This window comes from Leptodactylus fuscus, chromosome 10, assembly GCF_031893055.1.
Source record: "Leptodactylus fuscus isolate aLepFus1 chromosome 10, aLepFus1.hap2, whole genome shotgun sequence".
In the NCBI taxonomy this organism is placed as follows: Eukaryota; Metazoa; Chordata; class Amphibia; order Anura; family Leptodactylidae; genus Leptodactylus; species Leptodactylus fuscus.
The window spans coordinates 55,413,056-55,432,980 of record NC_134274.1 but is presented as its reverse complement, the minus strand read 5'-3'; the positions used below and the strand labels follow the sequence as shown (position 1 = coordinate 55,432,980).

The following is a 19,925-nucleotide window of genomic DNA, read 5'->3' as shown; positions in this document are numbered from 1 at the left end:
CACTAATAACCTGCAGAACGGTTCAGAATTTCCATTTCTTTGCCATTGCCCTGTCAAACCAATCTTGCAGTCTATCAATGGATTTCAAAGACAGGTTGTTTTTTTCCGTCAGTGCTCAGTTTTCTTTTATCTGTGACACTTGTAGAGAATTCTGCCAAATACATAAATTGTGTAATTGTGGGGTTTATATTATTCAAAATGTTTCTTCTTCTGTGACATAAACAATGCACATTGCCAAAGTATTTGTGCTGCTGCTCTATGCTCCATAAATGTTGGTTTATCTCCATCCATGACACAGACAAATTGCCCTATCAAAGAATTTACTAGTGTCTTTTCAGTGCTCTGTACATGCAACCCTACAAGTTTTTATCCCCATCTAGACTCAAGCAGATTGGACTGATAAAAAACTAAATGATATAACTGAACTGAGGCCTGGTTTACATTTGTGTTCTGGTTTCTGTTCGGGGAGTCCACCTGAGGAACCCCCCAAATGGAAACTTATCTGCAGAAAAAACCTATCTGCATAAAAAAGCAGTTACCTAAGGAAACCCACGGACCTCATAGACTACAATGGGGTCCGTGTGGTTTCCACTTGGTTTCCGCATAAAAAATAAGGAGAGAAAAGTGCTGCTTGCGGCACTTTTCTTTGCGCATATTTCATTCGGATAGTGGAACAGAGTGACCCGAACACAGATGTGAACCGGGCCTGTTTCCTATGTACGCTTTACACATGCTGTACAATGGGATTATCCAAAAAATGCAGCAGTGCGAAGCAAAAGATATTTAGTATTTTTTGGCTTTTGGAATTTTTTAATGAGAGTAAATCGCTAATTTATGCAACAATTATTGCATAATACAATGAACACTATATGCTAAAATCAAGGCTAAGGCTCTACATATCACATCACAGCTAAAAATAACTGTTGATAAAATTAAGCAAATAGCTGTGAAATTGTTGTATTTGTGCATTTTATGTTAAGGGTTACTTTATATCCTTACAGATTCTGAAATGATGCAAATTAAAGATGATTTTTTATCATCTCAAACACAATCTGCTCATGAGGAAGACTCAGCGCTACGTAGAATCCTAGGTAAGCTGTAGAAAGGTTTTCATATTTAGCTTTTTCAGTATATGGACTCTTATGAACATTATTCCCAGGTCCTGTTTGTAGGTTACCACCCTGCACATTATCAGTTGCGCTTACACTAACACTGAGACTTCAAGGGAATCTGTCACCAAGAAACTCCATATCAAACCAGCTGAGTACCATCATACCTTTAGACAATCCATAAATGTACCATTTCCTTGAAGGCCATTTTTGCGGCTGGTGACAGAGGTGGTTTACACATGTGACTAATGGTTCCATAAATGTGCTTTAGGCTAACGCCGCACGTTGCGGAAATGCAGCTTTTTTTGTTGCCAATTTTGTTCCAGTATTTTGAGCCAAAGCCAAGAATGGGAATACAAGAGGATTGGGAGATATATATATATATATATATATATATATATATATATATATATATAAAGTTCTTATACTTCTACCTTCTGCTCAGTCCACACAACAAAATTTGCCACAAAAAAGCTGCAATTCCGCAACATGGGGCATTAGCCTTAGGAGCCATTTTGCTGGTGGTAAACTCTCCCTAAAGAATAACCCCCTATTTGATTCCAGGTTAGCCTCCTCAGTATTCTAACCCTTGTCCTTCATGTCAATCCACCTTAGAAAATATGAGGAAGAAGAACAGGTTTTGCGTCATTACTGAATGACATTTGCATTACTAAATACACAAATACTTTTATTTTTAAGCCTATCCTCCAGAAAACAGTTGTGATGACGACGCTGAAGAAAAAGGTGTATACGACATATGCATAGGGGAATCCTTCTATGACACAGTTTGTGAAGGAATGCTACACTCAATAGCAGCAATGAGTCGACCTCCTGTACCTGTCCCAAGACCGGAGCAGCTACCAGATAGAGAGCCTTACATTGCACAGTGTAAGTTTAAGCTGTAGTTTTAAGAATATATTATTTTATTAACACATTCACTAACACTGTAACTAACACTGTATTTTTTATCAATGAAGATAAAGGATAAAACTAATTTCATAGGTTTATAACTTGGTCTTCCTTCACTGCACTGGTCAATTATATTACAAATGTTACGCTTGGTAATATGTAAAACATGGCATGACTGGCCATTGTAAACCAGCCTGAAAGGGAACCTGGCCAAAAGGTTGTGGCAAAAACCGCGACATTTTACAGTGCCTTCAAAGTTGATGGGATTCTGGCTAGTCCTACCCACGTATTGCAGAAATTATTTGCAGTGAAAATGCTGCAATTCACAAATCACAAAATGTCATTTATACCTATGGAAATGCTGGAGGTTTTCTGTACAGGTATAATAGAAACAGAAGGTCTGCACAGGAAAACTCTGTGGACTTTCTCGGAAAAGCACTGCAAGAAAAACTGCAATGTATTTCCGCCACGGTTTTTCCCCATAGCGCTTTTTGGCTGTGGCTTGCTGGGTGTTGTGTTTAAGCTTAAAGAAGTTTTCCAGGTAAACTTAAATGTATTTAAAAGATCTAAGCAGGGTCCTAAAATAAAAAAAAAAAAGGATACTCACCTCTACTACTCAAAAGAATAGTCATCAATCCCCATTGCTCTGCATCTGACACTGCCTGGGTCCCTGTTACTTTCCTCTTCCTGGTGTCTAATGCACACAGGAGACATGTGTGCTAATGTCAGATATCAGCCAGTCACTACGTGTGGTAGGTCACCGCTGCAGCCATTGTTTGATTGAGTTGGCATCTCCAGCCTTTCCCAATATGTCAAGTGACTCCATAAAATGGGCAGGAACAAGGAACAATGAGGTCCCTACATTCAGATCTTTTAAGTATATTGAAGATTCCCTTGAAACTCCCTATATGTCATTGGCATGTTTGATCCCTGCAGAAGTGTTTTTCCACTTTTTTAAAGGGGTTTCTTAACATTCTTTTTTTTTTTTTTTATTTAACCCACCTCATATATCCCTTCTCTTCCAAGATCTAGCCCTCCAGATCCATTACGTTTTCAGCCAATAATAGCTAGAGTGCACGGTGCTGTACTGTGAAACATATGACTATCTATTAGGATGGCAAATGCATCGTTCTGTAGCACTGATCTATTAGACAGTTATAGAGGATAAAAGATAATATGGGCATGTTGGACCTCGATGAGGTACCCCTTTAAGATGATACTCACTATACAGCAGAGTACCTTCCATGAAAGCAAACAATAAACCTGTTATGGGGCCTGCGGTAGAAGGGAGGAGAGCAACAAAGACCTTCTTTTCCTACTTATCCACACAGAAAAGGGGTTTTCCTGCAGCTGTCACTGCCGGCTCAACTCACTGCATAGAGGTATTTTAAAGGGCGTCTACACCACCATAATTGCTTTTATATCTCTTATATGCTTGTTGTGGGAGCAGTTAGGGTCTGCCGGAGCACCTGTTTTGGCTTGTGGTTGCTGGCACATCATCCCTGCCAATCTTTGTTAGCAGATGGAGGTAGACAACAACCACAGGAAGACAGGTACTCTACCAGGGGTGGTTCCAGAAGCACCAAACAGCTCAGAAGCATATAGATAAAAAAGTTGATTTTCTAGGCAGCAGAACTGCACTTTGACATAAAAAAAAGTAAACTTGCTATGCTAGGAACCACTCCTGCAACCGCATATAAGTAGTTCAGAAGCAATTTTTTTGGATGTGGTAGACTAAATTCAAAGGATTATTACCATCTTGGTAAATCAATGCTGAGATGGGAATAACTGGCCATAAGTCCCAACCACCAGGGCAGGACTTATGGAAACAGGTGAGTGGTGCTGCTCAGGGGGACAGCTACAGGGGGTGCAGAGATGGCAGTCACAAAATGGCTCAAGGTAGATAGGGGTCCCAATAGAGATTTTATTGTGAGGTGGGGCCCATTCTACATTTTGTTATATTTCTATTAATTCTATATACGCTATAAATTACATAACAAAAATAAGTCTATGAAAAAGTAGTTCCCTATGCCTTATGAAAAGCATAGGTTAGGTTAGCCATAGTGAAAGCCTATCGTCATACACTTCCTCATTTAAAGCCAGTACTGTCAGTTCTATTTGCCTTTTACTCTGCAAACAGTAAAAGCAGAAAAAGTCATTCGGATTTAATACCTTCTATTCACTGGTAAATCTCTTCGCTCGGGATAAAGATGAACACACACAGCACTGATAGGTTCACTGACAAGAACAGGCAATTATACAAGAATAATCCTATTAGTACAGAACTCAGCTTATACAACTACAGTGTATTTGGAGCTAATGTGGCTATAAGCAATATACCTTGATAGGCTTGTAACAGGGTAAGAGGGGTTAACCTCCTTAGACAGCAACTCTAGGTGGGGATCTGAAATGTCCATACGTAGTTCAGCTCTAGTCCAAGACCGGATACCATCTCTCTAGAAACAGTGTTGGTTCTGACTAGTATACATTTGGCTATTGTTTTCCTGGTTGTGCTGTGAACTATTGATTATGTAAAGTGTATGTAAGTGTGAATGGTAAGTAAGTACATAGGTAACTGTATGTTGTATGTAAGTGTATGTTGCGATGAGCCTTCTTTACCTTGTGTGAAGGCAGAACCTTGGTTGGGTTGGTCTCGTCTGCATTGTGCTGGGAAGCAGCCATTGCAACACAGGAGTTGGAGGCCTAGGGTATGAGTGTAGCTGGCAGTGCCACCTGTGAGAACAGCGGGGATACCCACTAGCTCATGTCAATGAGTCCTGTGTGCTTCATGTTACTTTCTGATATGCTGTATCCTGCATGTTTTTATCTCCGCTTGTTAACTGCTATCAAACCACGTAAAGTCTCGGTTCTGATAAAAAGAAGGGTTTATTTGACCTACAAAGAACAACACAAAACCGCTAGATCTGTGCTGTGTATTATATTGTAGTTGTCGCCACGTCATGTAAGGAGCTCACAGGCTTATAGATCATGATCTACCATGACTATAAGTCTGGCCAAAACAAGATTCACAAAGTCCAAAAGTAAACCACCACTTGTAAAACTGATAGCTGAGCAGTCACTGATGCTATTCAGCCCTTTTGCAGTGTATGTTTTCCTAATATGTTCCTTTAAAGGGGTTTTCCCATTATTGACATGTATCGCCAATTGACAAGATAGGGGATAGATGCCTGATTTCTGGGGATCTTACCATTGGAACCAACAGTAATCACGAGAATGGGGATTAAAGTTCCCCTGAATACTCCACTGGTGCATGTGTGGCCACCGATGCATTCACTTTTATAGTACTCCAGTAGTCCCATAGAAGTGAATGCAGCAGGTACCAAGCATGTGCACCACCACTTTAATCACATGGAGCACTGAGAACTTTGGATATGGGATGTGTCAGGGGAAAAACACACATTATTTGAGCCAAGGTAATTACTCAAAAAATGTTTTGTCTATTCTAGTTGTTACAAAGACAACAAGGAAAGAGAACGTTTATGTGGAGTCTTCAAACTCTTTGAAAGGTAAGTGTATTTGTGAATAAGAATGATTTATTATGCTTGTAAATCCCAGAGATGATATACAGACTTGGAATTAGTAACCTATGCATTTACAAAAAACAGAACTCAAAATTATAGCTAGTTCCTTAATTTAATAACAAAGTAGCGTGGTAACTAAGGCTTTATTCAAATTACACTGAAGTCTTTTGCTACATGTATATATCCAGAATACGTTACCCATAGAATTCAATACTCAGAAAGAAAACATATACCGTGCAATATGTCTTATTTGCAGGGTACCTCAGCCTAGAAAATCCCCTACTATGAATTTCTGCACAATAAAAAGATATTTTGATGTATACTGGCCTCCATCAGGTGATGTAAAGTACCAAGATTTACAGAATCCTTAAAGGATCACCTTCCCAAGAAATGTGGAACAACTTCAGCCTCCACTGGCAGTCTGACACAACTTTAGACCCTAACCACCTAGTGCGGCAATACAACAAATATGTGTCTTCTGCTTTTGATGTCATTGCTCTCTGGTGCACCAAAGTCCTCACTGCCATATGTCACGCACCCTAGTTTAACCAAACCATCAAAGGATTTTAAAAAAAGAAATTTGAATGCCAGTGGCAGAAACCTCAGTCACTGAAAGAGAAAATCTGACTTACCCGATACCTCTGGAACAATCAGCCATGAATGACAAAAAGTGCACCTTTCCATTACAAGAAACAAAAGGAACAGGCTGGCACAGCTGTCCTGCACAGTAAATAAACTCTGCAGTCTGCACTGCCTAAGACCTACTATCCCATCATTACAACAACTCTGGGAAAAAAATTTAATTGATATCTGATTTTTCAAGCGGACAGAAAAACCCTACATATCGGGTTTTTCTGTCCGCTTGAAAAGTCGGACATCTTTACATGCAGACACTGAAGGAAGGGCATGGAGTGCAAAAGAACGCACCCGATGTCCATTTAAATAAATGACAAGTGTCACGGACACAGCTAGTGTCCGCTCCTAATGTCCGTGCCAAATTTTGAGCAGACACTAGGAGCGGACACTACCTGTCGGACACAGACGGTAGTGTGAACGCCCCCTATGCAAGGATGTGATTAGTTAAAAATGACTTTTCCCAGTGATAGAGCCCCTTTAACCTTGATGACAAGCCCCCCCCAGATGAAGACTATTATTATCAAGATGCTAATAATGAGGCCAGTGGAAATGATCTTACTGTCTATGACTATGACTATTTTTCTTAATAAAAAAAATTACTGCAAAAAAGTACAAATGCAACCTTGGCAAGAGTCAGATAATTGGGGATTAGTAAGGTTTTCTCATTTTTGTGTAACTGTCAAAATGGACTGCTGAAAAATCGGTTATGTGGATAACAACATTCACATAAATGGATTTTAATGCAGTTGTGTGACAGCCATTAATAAAATGTCAATCACATGGCTGAAAACTATGTTCATGTAAATGTAGTCTGTAGAGATGAGCAAGTACTGTTCGGATCAGCCGATCCAAACAGCACGCACGCATTGAAATGAATGGACATAGCCGGCACGCGGGGGGTTAAGCGGCCGGCGTCAAAGCGGAAGTACCAGGTGCTTCCATTCATTTCAATGCGTGGTTGCTGTTCGGATCGGCTGATCCGAACAGTACTCGCTCATCTCTAGTAGTCTTACCTTGCATTTACATGACAGAGTTTCACCCATGTGACTACCATGTGAATAATGGCTTCCGTGCGCTTGTTATTCATGGCACTGCTGTATGCAAGAGACCTTAGAGCTGTAAGATCCATCCCATAACTAACCTCTACTACCAGTATATAAAAAAAAAAACAAATGCCAAAGGGGGATGGTCACTTAAATGGCTATATCTCTGGTTTTATACCATCTAGAAAAACGCCTCGTGTCATTCGAAAGCTATTTAGCCCATCCTTCCCACCAAATACTATCCCAAACGTCTCACCAAAAAGTAACAAAACAAATAGCATCAAATGGGGTGAAATTAAAACTCTTATTCATCACAGCACCACTGAGAACAATAATATAATGTTATAATAGCATCCAAAATGCTGTATCCCAACTTAGCACTATGCTGGGATAGGTTTTGGATGTTATTATAGTAGTGATATTTGTAGGGCTTTTACTGTGATATTTTCATTGAGTTCAGAGATGGTACCACCGTATTCCTTTAGGTCATGCTTATTTTTTTTTATTGTTCATACATTTGGAAGTGTATTCTATTGGCTATCTCAGGTCTGGATGCTAAAATACTTTGCAAATGTTATTACTGGGGGAAGCTTTGCTTTAGTAATAATAATGATAGTAAAAATAATAATTGTTATTTATATAGTGCCAACATATTCTGCTTAGTTTTCCTTTTTGCTCCTAGGACAATTCACTTGCATACCTTTACAATTCAGATCATATCCAGAATTCCTTGTCTTTGGTGAGACAAAGTATCAGCCTTAACCAACATACTCTGGAGTTTTTTTGCAATCAATACTTGAAACTGTAGTACTAAGCAAAACCCATTAAATCAGTGGGTGGCCATGTCATATATTGATCTGGCAGGTCTGCTGGAATAAAGGCTGCTTTTTCCTTATTGAAAACAGGGGACCCCCAACCTCATCCACCCCACCCTCCTACAAAACGTCTGATTTATTATTGTGCAACTGGACGGTGCAAATTGCTATTCCAACTGGCTAAAATTGTTAAGCTATAAAATATTAATCTCTTCATAATAGTCCTTAACTGTGTTCTCTATTTCAAGGAGCGACTGGCAATCTGACAAGACAGCGGCAGCAGTCAAGTATCTATGACCCTTTTGTTGGCATGAAAACCCCAGGCCAGCGAGAACTAATCACATTACAAGAAAGGGTTAAACTAGGAATGATCAGTGTAGATGAAGCTGTACTGCAGTTCAAGGAATGGCAGCTGAATCAGAAGAAAAGATCGGATTCATTGAGATACCAGCAGGCAAGTAGTATCCATTAAACATATAGGAGACCTAGATCAAGTATTTGGGACAGGAAATTTTTCGGACTATAAGACGCACTGGACTATAAGACGCACCTAGGTTTTAGAGGAGGAAAATAGGGAAAAAAAAATTTGAAGCAAAAACTGGTAAAACATTTAATATATGGGAGTTGTAGTTTTGCAACAGCTGAAAGGCCACATTGACAGGTGACCCTGCAGCTGTACGGGGATGCATAGAGTGTTTTTTTTTGCGGGGCCAGATGTGCTTTTTAGTTATACCATTTTGGGGAATGTCTATTTCTTAGATCACCTTGTATTGAAAAAAAAAAACAGGAGGTGATTTAGAACTTTTATTTATTTCATATTTTTATTATATATTTTTAAAGCTTTTTTTTTTTTTTACTATTTTATTCCCCCCCAGGGGCTTGAACCTGCGGTCACTTGATTGCAAGTCCCATAGACGGCAATACAACTGTATTGCCGTCTATGGGACATTCTGTCTATTAGTATTACGGCTGGTCATAGAGACCAGCCGCAATACTAATATAGCCGTGACAGGCCTGGGAGCCTCATTAGGCTCTGCAACTTCAGAGGTACGGGGCCGGTGGGGACCGGCCCCGGGGGAGAAGGGGCCACCGATACTGACCCGGCATCCGCTGTACTAGAGAGGCGGATGCTGGTGAGGGATAGACGCTGGCACAGGTGCCGGGGCCTGAGACATCGCTCCTCTGCCCTGCCTGAAGCCAGCGGGGGGAGGAGCGGAATAGCATCGCCGCTGCTGGCTTCATGCAGGGCAGAGGAGCGCAGCGATGTCTCAGGCCCCGGCGTCTATCCCTTGCCGGCTTCCGCCTCTCTATTACAGCGGATGCCAGGCGCCACATTCAGACTATAAGACGCACCCTTCTTTTCCCCCCAAATTTTGGGGAAAAAAAGTGCGTCTTATAGTCCGAAAAATACGGTATATTATGTATGCTGTCAGTGATAAATATAAATAAAAAGGTTGAAAATAATCGAAACAAAAGAAAAAGCTAACTTACCATTTACAGGTTTTCTTTTCCAAAGCTTGTGGCCTTGTTTATGCTGTTGCCAATGCTTTATGTCTACTTGTCATGATCCCATTTCTATTCAGGTCACTGCTGCAACCAGTCACCAATTGGTAATGTACCATTTGTGTATAGGTCACTGCAAACGCCATGTGAATGCTTAGACTAGTATAGGTAACCTATACAAAAATGACACGTGAGCGATTGGTCTCAGTAGTCACATAATGTTTGTGTATAGGTCACCACTGAATTCAATGTGTCTATTCACATGTCCGTTTTTTTGACAATTTGTTTTTCAAGCTGTCAAAAAAAACTGACATGCACTATGTTTGTCAGGAAAAACGGACATGGATAGTGGCATGGAATAGAGCCACTGAAAATCGTGGGTTCTATAATGGCCATAAAAAATGACCATCATAGCTGTCATGTGAATGGCTGTCCGAGCACTTGTACAGACACACACGGTTGTTTTTCATGAACATTATATTTGTGAAAAATGGCACTGTCACGTGAAGAGGCCTTAGAGTAGGAAGATCCATCCTATGGTTACTTCAAATAGCTATATCTCCGAATTGATACCACGTGTGACTGGCTGCAGAAGTGATCCGAATAAAAATGGGACGTCACATGTAGATGTCACCAAGCACTAGCTGTACCAATGACCGTCTGCTGGTGGTGGAATGGAGAATGTTATCTATTTTTCCACTGTTTCTAACCTACTTAAAAAAAAATTTTGTTCGACAACTCCTTTAAGTTCACTTTAATATACCACTGAATAGCACTGTACAGTATACACAAAACATACTATACTCAACAAGTGTCACCTACATAGTACTTTACATGGGTTCCATATTCCATGGGTGTCTTCTCGCAGGCTGTTCCTTCTACCTTTATATCCCACACAGCAATTGTTATTATCTGGGAAACAGGTATGTCAAAAGATAACTGGCAATTCCCTGTTCAACAAGTACCACATAGGTTGAATTTTGGGCATGTAGTCAGCACCTCCACTGTGGGAAAAAAAAAGTAGTTTTTTATTTAAAATTTGTGCAGCATTTGGAAGCTCTATCAACAATGTACTCTTGTATTGAGATACCAATCTAGAAGAACAAAAATAACTTTTTATCATCATTTTGTTTTAGGAAAACTTAAAAAGATTACGTGACAGTATAAACCGAAGACGAAATGAAAATAAAAACTTAAAATGTACAGGTAAATATGCAAGAATATTTCCATCTAATGTCAGCAAGCAGATACTGTAGCGATACTGTAGCCTGAAAAAAATGAACTTGGGTTGGTGATCCCCCTTAGAAGTACAGCTGTCTATTGACCTACAACAATGGTTTACATCCTATGTACAGGAATTTGGCTAAAGAGAAAAAGATATTATAATGAAGTCAATGTTGCAGTCAAAATTAAACGCAAGTAATAAATAACAGATCTGAACCTTTTTGTGTCCATAATTTAAAGGGATGTTCCGACTCATATTTTTTAATTATTTATTATGGCTGCTGAGGGACCCATAACCATAACCAAACATTACTCACCTATCCCAGGCCTCTGTTTCAAGTGATGGCAGCTTCAGGCCCCTTGGTTGGCACCATTAGTGACACCCTGTTTGTGCTATGGGTCACAGTCCTCAGTGGTGACATCTTCACGTACGGTATGTGACTTCTGTGACATGTTATTTGTAAAGAGGTGACCACTGAGGTCTGTGACTGGCTGCGACAGTCACCTGACCTGTAAGCGAAGATAGAGCTTACCACTGCTGGAAGTGAAGATGAGTAACAATTTATGGGTCCCTCACTAGCACTATTAGATAAGAAAAGGTCAATAAAGAATATCCCTTTAAAACATGTATACACAAACTAAAATCAATGATACTATATTATATAATTATTATTTTTTCCTTAAAGATTTAGAGATCACAAAGCCCATTCGACGTGGTCAGAATTTAGAAGTCAAGTCAGAGTTTGGAGTTTATGACACATCTCCTTGCTTACTTCCTCCAAAAAGGGAAATTAGACGAGGAAACTGGAAGACGGACAGCACCTCTAGCACCGCAAGTAGGTAGCCCTTTACTGTATGACATGAAAAGCCAGCAAGAAATATGAATCCACAGTGGTATACTTATATTCAGTAGAAATGTGGTTATAATGCTAAAGTAATATGTTATTGCCCTCTTATAGTATGATACAGTAGTCTACTATGTTATTCCATACAGGACTCTAGGGTCATATGACAGGAGTATGACACTCTCTGCCTATTGTCAGGGTCTGGGGTTGCTAGGTGGGGTGGCATAGACACACAAGTCCAGTTTCTTTAGTCCAAAACAAAAGTAGAGTTTATTTTCACTCACAAAAGGTAGTGCAGCAACAAAAGGAAACAATACAAAAATAAATACCTGCCCAGCTAAGCTCTAACTAAACATAGAATAGGTTATCTCACCTAGAATAACAGAAATCAAAAAGCCAGTAGAATCATTCAGGACACAGCTCCAAAAATATGACCTCTCTGTCAGCTCTCCAGCCAAAGTGTTGCTGCTGGAGCTGGCTTCTTAAGCCTCCTTGACGAATAGACTCTCTACAGCTGAGTCGCTGCCAGAACATCCCCAAAGTGTGGACTGGAGGGGGGTGGAATGACAGGTCCCACTACAAACCTACCTGTCATTCCTAAAAATCCAGCCCAGTACTGAGCATTTACCAAAATGCTCAGCAGACAAAACTTGACCGTTATCTGACCAGCCATCGACTTACACTATACAGTGGCATATGTCCAAAACATTATTAGAGGTATAGATCAAAAACATTCCCTAGAGGTAAACCTATCATGTACAATGCAAACACACTGTAAAAGTATCCTTACTAGAAAGAAGCTGGTTTCAGATATAATCTGAGATCTGTGCTATGGCAGTGCCTGTGTAATAACATGAGGCTATAGTCCAGGTTCACTCACAATGTGGTAACAATGTGCCTCCTTTAGGTGAAAAAGTCCCAACACAGGATATATATACCTCTCCCTTCTTTAGATTTACTTCTGGATTTACACCTAAGGAACACAATAGGGAATACAATCTTTGTGTATTAGTATAGCCATACCTTTTATTACTTTCTCACTGTCTTTAATATTTCTATACAAACTAGGCAGTGCAAGTAACCGATCCAGTACCCGAAGCAATCTGAGCATGAGCAGTGGCATGGAAGGAGACAATGAGGTAAATGTCTTATCGATTGTAAAAGTAATAGCTGTTGGACTGAAATTTCTTTCTTTCTGACATTTTTCCTGCATCTTCAGGTTCATATCTAAAGTCTCCTTTGTTTGCCATTATTTTGTAAGATTTCTTTCCATCTGTGTATAACATTACAAAACATATATGGCAATATGGCAGCTTCTTTTTAAGGGGTTTAGCTGTTTGTATGCACAGAAAATGCTATAAATGTCTCAGATGTGAATCCCATTTTTGGGACCTAGACCTAATAGGCAAATGATGGATATGCCACCCCTTTATAAGAAGCACTCCAGCAAGAAAATATACCTGTATAATGCAGCATAACCTATTACTAACCCCTAAAAGAAGACCGTTCCCCACCTCAGCCAAATCCAGCTCTTTGCACCATTGAATAGCTGTCCCTCTACTGATTCTGGCACAGTTGGAATTTTCCTCTAGCCCCCATCATTGCTAAGCAATAAGCGCAGTTACTTTTGGTGCCTGATATGTTGTCTAATCAGGTGGGTGGTGCCAGACAAGAGGGTTTATCCTCAGCTGTGACACTGTCCACGACTCTCTGCCTGCTCCTCCCTGACACTGCCCCCTGGGCAGTACAGAGCTTACATAGCTTATCAGGCACCAAAACTAACAGCACTGATTGCTCAGCAATGGTGGGAGGCTAGGGAAAAAATTCCAACTGCCCCGGAATCAGTGGAGCCAAGCTTCTTAACAGATGCGAAGAATTGGAGTTGGTGAAAGGTCTAATTTAAGCATGTATTATAGTTGTGCCTTCAGGACGAAGCATTTTTTTATTGATTTATTTTTTTTGTTTTAGCATCTAATCCCATCAGTCATTTTTGAATGAGCCCGGTTTTATTAATAGGGCTTCACTGAAGGGTGGAGGACACTATCCACCCATAGAATATGTACAATTAAAACATCACTTTTATTATCTAAAAACAAAAAAGCATAAATTGTTTAAACACCTTGCTCAAGTGTGCCTCAATTGTGAGGAAAAAACTAGGGAGCGGGTCTGTTATATCTGCTTTATCCCTAAACAGGGAACACCCTCACTCCCTAATACAGATAAAGTGGCTCAATCTCAGACACTGAAGACCAACAGAGAGACCTCTGAACTAGCTCAATGATTTACACACACCCCCTCTGAAGTTACTGGCCTAACGCCATGCCAACAGAGGGGAAGGAGGTATCAAGGGCCAGGTCTCTCAAGGGATTGTGTCGGGAGATAAGACCACAATTAACTAAAGAAACTGACCCTACGCGTTTCTTCTATGAAAAATTCATCAGGGGTCTCAAATAGTCCTCACAAACAAAAAGCAGTAAAAAATGCTATTGTGTATGACAGTGTGATGTCTGACCGCCGCTCAACATTCAGCGGTGAGTTGCCCTGCCCTCTGCAGTCATTTAAGGCTCTCTGCTACGCCTCCCAGAGATCGCATATCCAATCATGCGTGTGCTCCACACCCACCTATCACTGATATTTCACCTCTGTACCTCTCCTTGCTGCTATATGATATGCCTGTCCTCTCATTGGTTCATCCCTGGGGCCTATGTATGCAATCATGTGATCGGGACTCATAATCCCGCCCCTTTCTCCTATGTGAGCCTAGTGCTCACTGAGACTTCCGGTGCTTGTTGGACGCTAATTATCATATGAATAAAAGCGGGCTCATTCAAAAATGACTGAGGGGATTAACATACAATAGGTACATGCGGAATAGCCTTTCTAAAGGCTATGCAAGTTCATGCTTAGTTAAAAATGAGTTTTCCCAATGATAGAGTTCCTTTAAAATATGAGTTAATTTTTTTTTAACTATATAGGATAATGAAGTATCAGAACATCCACGACAATACAAACCTAGGCAACCCCTGCCAGAAGAAATCCCTCCACCAAGACCACCCAGGATACAAAACCGAAGCACTAGGTAATTCTGCACAATAAAACTGTGAATATTGAACTATATATAAAACTGAATATTTTAAGTAGTAAAAGAATGAACACAGTAATTTATTGTCAGTCTTTTCAGCTAATATATCTTCTTACATCATAAAGATAAGTATCGTGAAGGTCTTTGAGCTTAATCACTCATTAAAGGGGTTTTCTGCCCAGCAATTTTTTTTTTTTCAAACTGGATCAGAATGTCAAAAAAATCAAAAAACAAAACAAGTCTTCCCTCACCGCTCCCACACCTCTCCTATTCTGGTGCCTCTCTAGTACCTCTTGAGATTTTGGAAATGACCATTTAGTCATTGGTGGCTAGGGTTGGTCATTGTTTTGGACAGTGATTGGATGAGCTGTAATTTCCTATGTGTCGATAGTGACCAGAAAGTAAGGGTCAGTGGGAGTCCTGAAACAGGAGTCACTGGTGTAGCATCGCATGCTTTTTTTTTTTCTTTTTTATGCTATTCTGACCCCTTTATTCTAAAAAAAAAAAAAAAAAAAAAAAAAAAAAAGAGTAATATAGTTCTCTTTAGAGCTACAAAAACCTTTATATGTTAGGGAGCGTTCACACTACAGTCATTGTCCGACAGGTAGTGTCCGCTCCTAGTGTCCGTTCAAAATCTGGCACGGACATTAGTAGCGGACACTAGCTGTGTCCGTGACACTTTTCATTCATTTAAATGCCGATCATGTGCATTCTTTTGCACTCCATACCTGTCCTTGACTGTCTGTTTGTAAAGATGTCCGACTTTTCAAGCGGACAGAAAAAACCTACATGTCGAGTTTTGCTGTCCGCTTGAAAGGTCGGAATCTTTACAAACGGACAGTTAAGGACAGACACGGACTGTAAAAGAACACACCTGATCGCCATTTAAATGAATGAAAAGTGTCACGGACACAGCTAGTGTCCGCTCCTAATGTCCGTGCCAGATTTTGAATGGACACTAGCAGCGGACACTACCTGTCAGACAATGACGGTAGTGTGAACGCTCCCTTATATAAAACATATAAAAAATGTAAATAAATATATTATAATCTAAATAGAAATCTAACATATATATATATATATATATATATATATATATATATATATAATTATATATTCATAATACAACAAATATATCATATTTTATATATTACACATAGTAAGCTGACAACTATGCTTGATCTATTTACAAGTGGATGCTGTTGAACACTGATAGACCCGCTGACTTTATAATGGGTCAGTCCAATTTCTGTCAGGTTCCAGTTTTGTTTTTTTTGTTTTTTACAACAACAAGCTATTAATGACTTACTAGAACCAGAAACCCTTAGGCTCTATTCACACTGGTATTATTGCCATTTTTTTTACTGCTTAGTGTCCATTATTTTTAAGTGCACAAAAATAGCACTTGGTCTGCGACAATACTCTTGTTCTAAAAATGTAACATTTAAGAAATCGGGATAGACTCTATTATCAGTCAACACCATTTTCCAGGATTTCACTGGAATTTATAAAAAAAATTGATCTAGCACAGCTGTCCTGTGTCCATAACAAACACAATCTATGAAACTAAGGCTCCGTTCCCACGGAGTAACGCGACGCGCATTCAGACACGTATACATGTGTCAGAGTGTGAGCGCTCAAAACAGATCCCATTCACTTCAATGTGTGCCGGCTTATAGGAGCTACACATTGAAATCAATGGGTTAAAAAGCCTCCCATTGATTTCAATGTGTAGCGTCCGTAAGCCGGCACACATTGAAGTGAATGGGATCTGTTTTGAGCGCTCACACTCTGACACGTGTACAAGTGTCTGAATGAGTGGCGCGTTACTCCGTGGGAACCCTTTGTATATTTTTGTATAATAATTTTTTTATTCAGTGCAATTAAATTCTTTTATTTTCAACATTCTAGATCTCACGCAGCCCCAAGCTACATGAATGTCCCTCCAGTGCCACCTAGAGGCCGAAAATGAGAATTCATGTTGGAAGAGAGAAGAAAACATATTCCGAATAACCAGTGGCCAATAAACTACGGTTCTTTTACAGTGTTAAAAGTGTAAAATATCTAATCTTTATTACTGACTAGAATAATGGACTCTGCTGGAGCTCAGTGGCCAGCTCACTCCATTCTTGTTTCCTGGATAATATGGAGTATGTGAAGGACCGATGATCCACAATTCAGACATGGATGTCCACATGGTAAAAGCTGAAGATAAAGGACTTTGTGGGAACAAGTTGCTATGGGTAAACAGACATCAATACGTGTCATCTTGGTCACTGGTGTTTTTGAGATGACTTTGCAGAGATCAAATCTTCACCTACATCATCTACTGCAGATAAAACATTCATCTTCTTCAGTTCCAGAATTCTGCTCTACTTTCTGGACATCTATTTCACAGGACAATCCAATATATTTCCCATATCAGATTATCTACAGTATATGTGTAATGTAGGCTCGGATCTTCAGCACTATCCTGAGAAATATTGAACTTTTTGGTGCAATGAATACGGTAGGATTGTAAATTGCGGCATTTTCCAATTAATACGGCATTCTTGTGAAATAACAATTCTTTAATAACCAGATCACAAGCATAAATCTGACTGACTGTCACCCAGCTGAGTCTATACACTCACAATGCTCATGTCAATAAAGCTATACTGTTCACATGAATATTAGTCCTGGATGATATATATGTGACCAGGAAGTGATTCACAGCAAGATGGTAAACTATATGACTGTAACAGAACACTAAACCTATATGGGGTGGATTTATATGATGAAGATTTTGTCGTAGAAATGTCTGCAACTGTCTCATTTATCTCTATGAGATTTGCAAATATCCATGTGCTTGCTGCCATTAGTACTCCATTCAGAAAGCTGAGATATGTACAAGTTTTGGAGCCATGAGACCAATATTAATTTTGGTAAGACAGATCTGATCTGAACTTTTAGGCTGAGCTCCCATGTTTCGGAAGAGCTTCTTTTTTTGTTGCAGAGTTTAATGTGGCTTACCCTTAGTTCACATCTGCGTTTGGTAATCCGTTTGGAGAGTCCGCATGAGGACCCCCTGAATGGACTACTGAATGCATTTGCAAGCGGTGTGCAGTGAAAGCACACAGACCCCATAGACTATAATGGGGTCCGTGTGCTTGCCGCAAGATCTCCGCATGAGTCATGTGGACAGAAAAGTAGATTGTGAAGTATTTTCCTGTCCACATTTTCCCTGCGGAGATCTCCTGGCAAGCACACGGACCCCGTTATAGTCTATGGGGTCCATGTGCTTTCACTGCACATCGCTTGCAAACGCTTTCAGTAGTCCATTCGGGGGGTCCCCATGCGTACTCCCCAGAACAGATTACCGACGCAGATGTGAATGAGGCCTTAAACTGCAGGATCACAGTTATCCATTCTCAGTTGTGGCAGGGACACGTGTTTGGTGTTATTAGGTTTAAAAAATTAAAAACAAAATATTTTTTACATTGCCATATGTTGACACCCATCACTTTTTAAGATTTTTGTCTATGGATCTGTGTAAGGTAAGCCATTGTTTTTTGGTGGGTACACAAGACTTTTTGATCACATTTTGTACACACAAAATGAGGGGGTGACCATAATAAGGCAATTTACTCGTTTTGATTTTTTTTTTCCATTACAGCATTAACAGCACAAAGCAAATACTAGATCAAGCAAACTTTTGTATGGAATATGAACCCAAAGGGGTATGTTTACTCATAAAATACATTACAGTATATCATCAGATCGCTGCACTTCTGTTACAGCCTCAGTAAGGAAAGATCTATTATGACAGGTGTCATGAGAACCGATTGTTCTATCCCCTATGATATTCTTTGTGTGTGTAGGGGGGGTAGGGGTGTTTGCATTGGTTCTAATACTGCAGTGACATATGAAACCTGTCATATATGGAAAGAGTTCAGCCCTCTACATATCCAGCACCTGACATTATGATGTACATACATATGTCAAATGACAGATAGGGATTAAACACTTTGGAGTACTAGTGAACAAAGAATAGACTGTTTATTACCACATCCATAGATGTTTTTCGAGGAGTACTGCCTGAAAACACTGACCGATATATCACAACTTGGGTCATAGGATGGGTATATTTCCAATTGACGCCCATTTCAAATGTAGGTTGCCGCGGCCAGTAATTGCATATTGTGTTTATATGAAGTGATTCAGAGCATTTGGTTCAAAACTACTTTGCCAATGAAGTACCATTGGATATAAAATGGGTGGTGTCTGGGTATGTTCCCTAGAGTGCAAATGTCATAATGTTGAAAACTTCTTCATATAATCTCAGTTGTGGCAAAAAAAAAGCTATCCTTCAGACCACGTTGTCCCTCTAGGGCTCCACTGTATAGTTTATTTCAGAAGAAATTACTATTTCTTTACTGTATGGACTTAGTGGAAAGTCCAATCTCAAAAAAATTAAGTGGAGAAAGGTCATAGCAATACTACACTGAAGCCATGATGAAGTCACATCTTCGAAACAGTACCAAATAACTCAAAATGGAGAAGTCTTCAATTACAATGGCTCAGGTACCAGGTATACAAGCACTATTCAGAACTTTTCCACTCTTAACTAGAGGGACCATCCCGCTTGGACTATTGATTTTTCAGAGGTCAACCTCCCCCAGGTTTGTCTGATCTTGTTTAGCAGGCTTCAATGTTGCCAGAAAGGGATGATGAAACACAAATACATTTCTATCTGCCAGCATTAAGTACACTTAAGGGAACTTACATATTCATTAATCCCTTTCTGCTTTCAGATGTACTTATAGATCCAAGTACTCTCACCAGCACCCATGAGTCACACACAGGTTGACTCTCAATAGTGCAGTTGTGATTGACAGACAGGTCCCTGACATAACAGCAGACACTGGAAGATACACTGAGAATGCCTGTTTAACTTCTTTAAATACTATAGTCAGTACAACCATGACCCCCAGGCAGTGTGACATAAAGAGGGGGCAAACGTGTACAGGTGCCTTGATGAAACAAAAGGCTATCACAAGCCTAAAAGATTTATACTTATCCAAAGCTTGGCTGTTTCTATCAGTGGATTGGCAGGGCACATGCTTGACTGTTGTTCTATTCAAACTCCTCCTCTCCGCCTTCCAGGGTAATAGGGGGTCCCCTGGTTCTGTCGATCATGGGATCCCAGTAAATGGACTTCCACTGATCTAGCATTTA

At 39.9% G+C, this 19,925-nt stretch overlaps 1 protein-coding gene across 1 annotated transcript in view; it reads left to right on the top strand.

The window, feature by feature from the left end:
• PIK3AP1 (phosphoinositide-3-kinase adaptor protein 1) overlaps positions 1-17,307 on the top strand; it is a 79,932-nt gene extending 62,625 nt beyond the window's left edge. The window contains exons 9-17 of the mRNA XM_075288145.1: positions 1,002-1,091; positions 1,809-1,997; positions 5,486-5,545; positions 8,303-8,508; positions 10,694-10,763; positions 11,468-11,617; positions 12,695-12,765; positions 14,602-14,705; positions 16,620-17,307. Of these exons, the coding sequence (XP_075144246.1) occupies positions 1,002-1,091; positions 1,809-1,997; positions 5,486-5,545; positions 8,303-8,508; positions 10,694-10,763; positions 11,468-11,617; positions 12,695-12,765; positions 14,602-14,705; positions 16,620-16,680 (1,001 nt within the window). The 3' untranslated portion in view covers positions 16,681-17,307. The remainder of the gene's footprint in view (positions 1-1,001; positions 1,092-1,808; positions 1,998-5,485; positions 5,546-8,302; positions 8,509-10,693; positions 10,764-11,467; positions 11,618-12,694; positions 12,766-14,601; positions 14,706-16,619) is intronic.
• Positions 17,308-19,925: the final 2,618 nt, after the last annotated feature.